General features: G+C 57.7%; 1 protein-coding gene across 2 annotated transcripts; it reads left to right on the forward strand.

Annotated features, from left to right (window-relative positions):
* Positions 1-9717, forward strand: INPP5J (inositol polyphosphate-5-phosphatase J). Of its 2 annotated transcripts, XM_060029451.1 has the most exons (13): positions 1-105; positions 1749-2836; positions 3188-3301; positions 3423-3531; positions 3743-3859; positions 4193-4368; positions 4767-4878; positions 5019-5128; positions 5265-5448; positions 8140-8277; positions 8425-8502; positions 8629-8733; positions 8932-9717. In XM_060029451.1, the coding sequence occupies exons 1-13, from the start codon at positions 1-3 to the stop codon at positions 9436-9438; spliced, it is 2943 nt and encodes a 980-aa protein (XP_059885434.1). In that variant the 3' UTR covers positions 9439-9717. The 2 variants fall into 2 exon arrangements, with proteins under 2 accessions (XP_059885434.1, XP_059885435.1); XM_060029452.1 differs by lacking the exon at positions 3743-3859.
* The last annotated feature ends 87 nt before the right edge of the window (positions 9718-9804 follow it).

The following is a 9804-nucleotide window of genomic DNA, read 5'->3' on the forward strand; positions in this document are numbered from 1 at the left end:
ATGGAGGGCCAGGGCATCAGTGGCAGCGGGAGGCCGGGGACCCAGGCTGGCCTGGGCCCCCTGCCCATGCCCCATGGGATTTCCCAAACTGGGGCACCCTCCAAGGTAAGACCCCTAAATCCTAGTTCCCCCATTTCTGATCCTTAATCCCACACCCCCCCACATACTGCAGGCACCCTGGTGCCCCAGCTGAGGGGCTGGCACTCTCCTCTGCCCACCAAGCAGGGACTGGGCAAACAGGGTACCCTAGGGGCTGAGGGGGTAGTGATGGGACACTCAGAGAGAGATGGAGTTAGCTGTCTCCAGGACCTACTGGGAAAGCCCTGGACCAGGTATCAGGGGACCCAGCTGTGCTCCAGCTTTGCTATGTGACCTTGGGCAAGTTGCTTGTCCTTTCTGAGCTAATGCAAAATGAGGAGGCTTGTCCCTGAAGACTGAAACTGTGACATCTGGGATGTCTAAGTTGTTAGTGCTGGAGGCGGTGTGTGTTTGGGGTGGGGGTTTGGAGTGGGACACTAGGAACCAAGGAGGATGCCCAAAATGCAAGCCTCAAAGATCTGAGTTTGGGGACAGAGGTGGAGGCAGAGTTTCGGATTCTCTGAACCAAGCAGGACACGGGATAAAGACAGAACTGCATCTCTGGAGGCAGGGATGGGGCCACCCCAGGGTGAGTGTAAACCTTCGTCTACCATCCCTGGCAAGGGACACTTTATCCTGACTTCTGGAGACAGGGGCATCAGACAGGGACAGATGGGAAAGGAAGAGGAGGTCCTTGCAGGGCCCCACACCCTCCACTCCACCTGCTGGACATAAAGAGGATACCTGCTTGCCTGTCCTCACAGGTGGGGTGACAACGGTAAGAGGGTACAACTTGTGCACAGTGGTGCGGCGCCAGGATCAACAGAATCCTGGACTTGCTCTGGGTGTTAGAATCACACTTGGGAGGAATGACTATTCCATGGAGCTCAAATGGAAGCCTAGCAAATTTTGGCTCATACATGCAGAGGATATGAGACCTAGGCTTCCCAGGATCAGGTGTGGCCAGGGATCCTTCACCAGGGTCCTTCATTTTAAGACAGGGAAACTGAGGCCCTGGCCAGGGAAGTGCTTGCCTCAGGTCACACAGAGCTGGGCTGGGAATCAACATGGCCAGTCCCAACCCAGGCTCTTGCTCCTGCACGGAGCTCTAGGAATGGGTGACGAGGACAGAGAGGGCTGTGACCAAGGAATTGGGACGTGGCGGGGGGAACCTGAGGGTTCCTGTGTACTGTGGAGGAAAGGGGGTGGTGTTTAACAGGCTGGCCCCAGGGTGTCCTGAGTGGGAAGATCTGGGGGGGTCAGATCAGTAGCCCTTGGCTAGGGGAGCAGCAGGGACTGCAGGGGTGGGCGGTGCTCAGGGAAGCTGACTCCAGCCACCCAACACTCCAGGGTGGCCAGGGAGTGGGCGCCAGCCAGGAAGGCAAGGAGAGCCCTCAGGTCCAGGCTCACACTCTGCCTCCTTTGAGTTGGGGGTCTTAGTTTCCCCATCTATGAAAGAGGTGTCACAGGTGAGGGAGGGGATAGGTTTCCATGTCCTGTTTCCTCCAAAAGAGAAGCTGATTCACAGCAGAATGGATTGAGGTGAGAAATTAGGAAGAACTTCCTCAGAAAGATGTGCCTTTCTTAGCTAGACAGAGTCTGCTGGGGTCTATATGGAAGTGGAGGCCTGGTTAGGGTTGACTCTGAGTCTCTGACTTGTCCTATCCAAGATGGACTCACGTTTTCAGCTCTCAGCAAAGGAGAATGCAGCACCAGTATGCTCGGAACCAAGGTTGGCTCTGACACCTGTGGGGCCACCAGCAGCAATGCCATCTTCCTCAAAGGGGCCAAGCCTGGCTCTGGCGTCTCCCCGACCCATCCTGGCTCCAATGTCTACCCCTGGAGAGCAGAAGACAGCTCCTGCCCATCGCAGCTCCAGACTGGCTCCAACACCTGTGGGCCATTTGGTGGTGTCTGCCTCGGCTGGGCCGAAGCCTCCTCCAGCTACCCTGGGGCCCAGGCTGGCTCCACTGTCCAGGGACCAGAAGCAGGTGCCACCTGCCTCCATGGGACCCAAGCCAGCCCTGGCTGCTTCAGGCCTGAGCCTGGCCGTGGCATCTGAGAAACAGCCCCCACAGCCCCCCTCCAGCTCTTCCCCAGTGCCCAGTCCAGTTCTGTCACCCTCTCAGGAACAGGCCCTGACTCCAGCATCCATGACATCAGCCCTGGCCTCTGTGGGATGGACACCAGCTAAACAGAGGGATGCCCCAGCCCCTAGACCTCTCTCCCCTTCAGAAGGGCATCTCCAGCCCCCCACTCAGACATCTGGTCCTGTGGGCTCCCCATCCTTGATTCAAGCCCCCCCAGACCCTCGGATCTCCCCCTCCTTCAGAGCCCGGCCTGAGGCCCCCCGCAGCAGCCCTGAGGATCCTGTCCTGTCCCGGACACCACAGACTCTGCCCCTGGATGTGGGCCAGGGTCCTCCAGAGCCTGGCACTCGCTCCCCCGGACTTCTCTATCCCACCTTCCGGCCAGGGGCCCCCTTAGCCCAGACTTTGCCCCCACCTCTGCCCAAGCCACCCCGATCTCCCAGCCGCTCCCCCAGCCGCTCCCCAAACCGCTCCCCGTGTGTCCCCCCAGCTCCTGAGATGGCCCTCCCCAGGCCTGGCACCCAGGGTGCCGGGCCTGGTGGGCATCTGAGCCCCAACCTTCAGCCCAGAGAAACCCCAACCCCTCTTACCACCTCCTCTTCTACATCCACCTCGTCATCCTCCTCTTGGTCAGCTCAGCCCACCTGCAAGAGCGACCCTGGCTTCTGGTGAGGGGCCCTCTCCCAAGACATTGCTGGGGCTTGAACTCTAAGACTAGCCATCCTTCTAGGGTGGCTTACCCTACTCCACCCCAGCTGACCTCCCTGAGGAAGATTCCCTGTGGGTGTTAGGCCCACTCTGGGGCCCTCGGAAGACAGCATCCTCTCCTAAGGGACTTGCCTACCCCGCCTCAGTTGATCTCCCTTGGAAGTCTGGTGGAAGGGACCCTGGGCCCACTGTGGGTCCTTCTGAGGGCTTATACTCAAGCTTATTTCCCCAGAAAAAGCCCTGTGGGAGGGAGGTTGAGGGTAAGAGAGTGGTCCCCAGTAGTAACCCCTTCTGTACCCCCACCTCCCCAGGATCACTGTGGTCACATGGAACGTGGGCACCGCCATGCCCCCCGATGATGTCACATCCCTCCTTCACCTGGGCAGCAGCGATGACAGTGACAGGGCAGACATGATCGCCATAGGGTGAGGGGACAGGGCGAGTAGACTCCCTCCTGAGCCCCTCCTGCCTCCCAGACCCTCTCCCACGGGAGGGGTTTCTAGGGCGCCCCCCCCAATCCGAAGGCCGCCTCACAGTCCCCCACAGGTTGCAGGAAGTGAACTCTATGATCAACAAGCGGCTCAAGGACGCGCTCTTCACCGACCAGTGGAGCGAGCTCTTCATGGACGCACTGGGGCCCTTCAACTTCGTGCTGGTAACTCCTCCCTCAACCCCCGGGCAGGTGGAGACCCCTGGATTACTCGGCCCTAGCTCTGCCTTGATTCACCGTGGGGCCCGCTGGGCCTCGGTGGCCGGGTCCATGAAATGGGAAGATGGAAGAGCAGACCTTTAAGAACCGGAAAAGGCGAGGGCGGGGGCGGGGGAGTTGTGTCCTGCCTCTCAGCCTCCTCACGCCTCTGCTGCAGGTGAGTACTGTGCGGATGCAGGGCGTCATCCTGCTGCTGTTCGCCAAGTACTACCACCTGCCCTTCCTGAGGGATGTGCAGACTGATTGCACGCGCACTGGCCTGGGTGGCTATTGGGTGAGCGTGGAAGCGGCCTGGGAGGGTACAGGGCCCTAAGGGATCCGTAGATTAGTCCCCGGACCCCCGCGTACTGGCAATATCCCCTCCCCAAGCTACACCCCTTACTCTGAGGCCTGCCTCTCCCCACCCACCCCCACCCCTCGTTTTCTAGACCCCGCCCCTTTCTGTCCCCGCCCCTCCTATTGTTCCACTCCTTTCCCTAGAACCCACCCCTCTCCACACCTCCACGGGTCCTGGGCCTCACCCGCCGACCCCGCCCACCCTAAGCCCCGCGGGCCTCACCTCCTAGCCTAGGCCCCGCCCATAACCCACCCAACCTTGTTTCCCAAGGGCAACAAGGGTGGAGTGAGTGTGCGACTGGCCGCCTTCGGGCACATGCTGTGTTTCCTGAACTGCCACCTGCCGGCCCACATGGACAAAGCGGAGCAGCGCAAGGACAACTTCCAGACCATCCTCAGCCTCCAGCAGTTCCAGGGGCCTGGAGCTCAAGGCATCTTGGATCACGAGTATGGGCCGGGGCGGGACCTAATGGGGCTTGGGCGGGGCTAGTGAAGGAGGGGTGGGACTCAGGGGCGAGACCTGTGCGCCTAGTGGGGAGAGGCGGGGCCTATGGGGGTGGAGACCACCCACACTATAGCTAGGAACAAGAAAGCTGGTAAGTTTGATGGGGAGGTGGAGCCTGCAGGGTGGAGCTTTGCTGAGGGGCAAGGCCTTGCTAGGGGTCGGAACCTAACTTCTAGGTCTACACCCCCTGCGGCTCCGTGGTGGGCTGGCGGCCCTGCAGCAACCCACCCACCCTCTGCGTCATCACTAGGAGCAGCTGTCGGGTTGGATGGGGGCAGAGAAGGATCTGGGCTGGGCTCTTTCACCCCCATGGACCCCGCTGACCCCCACCTCCGAACAGCCTCGTGTTCTGGTTCGGGGACCTGAACTTCCGCATCGAGAGCTACGACCTGCACTTCGTCAAATTTGCCATCGACAGCGAGCAGCTCCACCAGCTCTGGGAGAAAGACCAGGTGGGGAATCCCAGCCTGGACCCCAAAACCCCAAGCACACAGAACATGCCCTAGGACCACCTGTACCCTAGGCTATGGTCCTTGCCCTCACCTGCCCTGCCCAAGCTCTTGTCCAATTCTGTGCTTCTGGACCCTCACAGCTCAACATGGCCAAGAACACCTGGCCCATCCTGAGGGGCTTCCAGGAGGGGCCCCTCAACTTTGCGCCCACCTTCAAGTTTGACGTGGGTACTAACAAATATGATACCAGGTGAGCTCAGAACTGGGATGAGAGGTGGGGATGTGGGCTGAGGTCTTCTGGATAAGGGAGACAGGAAAGAGAGACAGGAGGCAGAGGTGCCTTGACCCCCAACCCCTGATACTCAGCCTACCCTTGCCCGCCGCAGTGCCAAGAAGCGGAAGCCAGCCTGGACAGACCGTATCCTGTGGAAGGTCAAGGCTCCAGGTGGAGGTCCCAGCCCCTCAGGACGGGAGAGCCACCGGCTCCAGGTGACCCAGCACAGCTACCACAGCCACATGGAATACACTGTCAGCGACCACAAGCCCGTGGCTGCCCAGTTTGTCCTGCACGTGAGTCCTGGCCTCATCCTCCCCGCATGACATCCCCAGGCCCAGCTCAGCAACCCACTGCCCACCGGTAACCCCTTAGACCTGCCCTCAGCAGCATCCACTTGTCACAGCAGACTGGGAGTGGGATTATGATCTCCATTATTTATGTGCGATGCCATGCGGTATGTGCGATCTTAGTTCCTGGACCAGGGATCGAACCCATGCCCCCTGCATTGGGAGCTCAGAGTCTTAACCACTGGACCACCGGGGAAGTCCTATGATCTCCATTTTCAGGTGAAAATTCTGAGGCCCAGAGACACAGCACCCCTTGCCCCGGGTCACATGGCTACTAAAGGGAAGGTTAGGATTTGCACCCTGGCTAGTCTGATTTCAAAGGGTATACCTTTTCCACTAATCTCTATTTCCCCTTTTCTGAGAAAGGCTAGGGCAACTTATGTTAAAATTCACATATATAATAAGACCAGCCACGAAAATATTTACTCAAATCCCATGTAGCATTCATTCACATTCATTTATTATTTTTTTACCATCTTACCATATGTGATGGGGAGGGGGAGTAGAGATACAAAAAAATACAAAGCTAAACCTTATATAATTACTATAAAATTTGCATTGTGTTTAGGATTTTTTTAATTATAAATTTTTATTGATTTATGTATTTATTTTTGGTTGCGTTGGGTCTTCTTGCTGCGCGCAGGCTTTCTCTAGTTGCGGCAAGCGGGGGCTACTCTTCATTGTGGTGTGCGGATTTCTTATTGCAGTGGCTTCTCTTGTTGCGGAGCTCAGGCTCTAGGCATGCAGACTTCAGTAGTTGTGGCGCATGGACTTGGTTGCTCCATGGCATGTGGGATCTTCCCACACCAGGGCTCAAACCCGTGTCCCCTGCATTGGCAAGTGGATTCTTAACCACTGCACCACCAGGAAGCCCCTGTGTTTAGGATTGGGGTTCCTAGCTGCCAAAGGAAAAAGGGGAAATCCGAGAATGTCAGAACTGGATCTTAGAGACCATGTAGTCCAACTTTCTGTTAGTGGGGTAGGCATGCGCCCCAAGTTGCACACAGGCTCAGGAGCAGAGTGGGGTGGAGCCCAATTTCCAGTCCTGAAACTCAACCCTGGGCTCTCCGATTCTCTTGATCTGATAAGAGGGAGCCCAGCAGACCAGAGAATGTTTTCCCTGCTAACTTTGTCATATGGTCAGTCAGAGGGACAGTGGCCAATGTCCTCAGCTGGGAATGGAAATCTGCCCGTATCTGGCCTCCCATGACATTTGGTAAAAGCCTTGGGTGTGAGGTTTAACCCCCAATCAGGGACCTCACCTTGAGAACCACTCCTTTTGGGTGCCCTATCCTTCCCTCCTTATCTAGAACCCTGTCTCTTGTAAAACATTACCTGTTGAGCACCTACTATATGCCAGAGCCTGTGTAGCCTACTTCATGTATGTCATCCCTTTGAATACTGTGGTAGGCCCTGAGGATGTCTAAATTCTCCTCCCAGTTTTACTGATGAGAGAAACAGAGGCTCAGAGAACTTAAATCTCTTATCCAAAGCAACACAGCACAGGGCTCAGCAGGAGTTTTGACCCCACAAGGCCCTAAAGGGTATTTCCAAGAGCGCAACCTGGCCAGACCTGTTGTTAGGAACCCACAGGCAGGGAGAGGATATGCTGGTTTCTTCTGGAGCAGCTTGGCTTAGAAGCTGAGGAGGGAGAGAAAGTTGAAACCAGATAAACAGGGGAGCAGACAAAGCCTGAGGCTGGCACCACCGAGTCTTTCCCTGAGGGACAGAGGTGAAGCCAGTACCCTGGCCACCTGCCACCCCAGCAACCCCATCCACATGGTGAACCCCTGCTCAGCCTGGGGTGACCCTGGGAAGAGAAGATTCTTTTGTCTCCATGGACTGATGACAAACAAGGTTAATAGTGGTTCCTTAATACAGGTGGGGAAACTGAGTCTTACTTATTAGCCTGATGAGGGGCTTACCTGAGGTCATGAAGCAGGTTAGTAGCAGAGCCTGGACGGTCTCCAGCCATCTACCCAGAGCTCTTCTTGCCTACTCATGGGTGTTCACTTTACTCCAGAATATCCAGTGCATCATGGGACTCCTTTGTTAGCTTATAGGCAAGTCATTCATTGAGCACCTACTGTATACTGAGAAGTTTATAGGATGCTTTATATGGTATCTCATTGAATCTGCAGAGCAACCCCAAGAGTTAAATAAGATCATCAGAGTTTAAGGACAGGAGCCCTTCTATTCAGAGAGGTCAAGAAATTAACTTTGGGGGCTTGCCTGGTGGCGCAGTGCTTGAGAGTCCGCCTGCCGATGCAGGGGACACGGGTTCGTGCCCCGGTCTGGCCCGCATACCGCAAAAAAAAAAAAAAAGAAAAGAAAAGAAATTAACTTTGGGTCACACTGCCTAACAATGGCGGAGCCAGGGCCAAACCCACAGTCTACTAAGCTTCAAAGCTGTGTTCTCACTCACTCCCTAAGGAGGCTAAGGACAAAAAGAGCCCTGAGCTGGGAGGCAGGAAACCTGGCATTCATCCTAGACCTGTTCTTCCTCAGTTTCCCAGCCTGTGCAGTGGCTTCAAAGGCCCTTCATCTCAGCCAATTTGTGCCGACGCAGGCCCAAGGACTCTAGGTGCATAGAATACTAGAGGGTCTCCCCTGATGTTGCCCCCTGCCCCTGGGCAGTTTGCCTTCAGAGACGAAGTGCCGCTTGTGCGGCTGGATGTGGCGGACGAGTGGGTGCGGCCGGAGCAGGCTGTGGTGAGGTACCGCATAGAGACGGTGTTCGCCCGCAGCTCCTGGGACTGGATCGGCTTGTACCGGGTGAGACGGGCGGGGTGGTCGGTACATCGGGGAAGGAAGGGCCTGAAGGGGCAGCCAGGGACCCATGTGGGGTCCCTGGCTTCCCCAGAGTTTAAGGCTGCTGGGGTCAGACCTTAGGGGTCACGACCCTGATTGCTCTCGCCCCAGGTGGGTTTCCGCCACTGCAAGGACTACGTGGCTTATGTCTGGGCCAAACATGAGGATGTGGATGGAAACATCTACCAGGTACTTAAGGGGAGGGAGAGAGTGGGAGGAAGTCCCCATTGCCCTTGGGGGCTCAGGATTTACCTTGAAGGGTCCTGAGGCTGCCTCCCTCACCCCAACCTGGACCTAAACCCCCTGGCCCACCAGGTGACATTCAGTGAGGAGTCACTGCCCAAGGGTCACGGAGACTTCATCCTGGGCTATTATAGCCACACCCACAGCATCCTTATCGGGGTCACTGAGCCCTTCCAGGTAAGTAGGCCAGGCTGCAGGGTCAGGGGCGCCAAAGGAGTACTCAAAGGCCTCTACAGCTTCTACATTCTGTTCTGTGACCTCCTACAAGTATCCTGGCCTTCCTGGGTCTGCCAAGGGGGAGGGCAGGAGTGGTTCCCAGAGGCCTCAGTGGCCGGTTGGGGAGAGGGGCACCCCAGTGACCAGCCTTCCCCCCAGATCTCACTGCCTACCTCGGAGCTGGCCAGCAGCAGCACAGACAGCTCGGGTGCCAGCTCGGAGGGTGAGGATGACAGCACCCTGGAGCTGCTTGCATCCAAGTCCCGCAGCCCAAGCCCTGGCAAGTCCAAGCGGCACCGTAGCCGAAGCCCAGGTCTGGCCCGCTTCCCCAGCCTTGCCCTGCAGCCCTCGTCCTGTGAACGCCGTGGCACCAGCCGAAGCCCCTCGCCCCAGAGCCGCCGCCTGCCTCGGGTAGCCCCCAACAGGGGCAGTGATGGTGGCAGCCGGGGCAACAGTGAGGAGGGGCCCCCTGGGCTGCCTGGGTCCTGGGCCTTCCCACCATCTGTGCCTCAAAGCCTGGGGTTGCTGCCTGCCTTGCGCCTAGAGACCGTAGACCCCGGTGGTGGCAGCTCCTGGGGACCCAATCGGGAGGCCCCGGCCCCCGACAGCCTGTCTCCCAGCCCCCAGGGTCAGCAGGGCCTGGAGGAAGGGGGCCTGGGGCCCTGAGGGTGAGGTGGGCAGGCAGGCCCAGGTGGCCCCCTGGGGCTCTGCCCCAATCTTCTGCAAACCCACCTGCCTCCCTCCTGCTGCTGCTCCAGCTTTATGTGCACCTGCCACTCTGTTCTGGCCAGGGGTGGCCAACTGGGGTCCCCCAAACTTGGTCCTGGCACCTCAACTGTGACAGTCAGCAAACCCCTATCCCAGCCGCCATCTGGGATGGGGGAGCAAACCTAGAGATCATCAATTAGGAATTAAATTCTCCAGCCTCACTCCTGACTTCTTCCTAACTTGTTAGCAGTCTAGGGTTGGGGGCACTCAGAGGAAGGGACTAAAGAGATGAGAGGATGACAGATCTGACAGTTACCAGGCACC

Source organism: Delphinus delphis, chromosome 13 (genome assembly GCF_949987515.2).
Source record: "Delphinus delphis chromosome 13, mDelDel1.2, whole genome shotgun sequence".
Taxonomy (NCBI): Eukaryota; Metazoa; Chordata; class Mammalia; order Artiodactyla; family Delphinidae; genus Delphinus; species Delphinus delphis.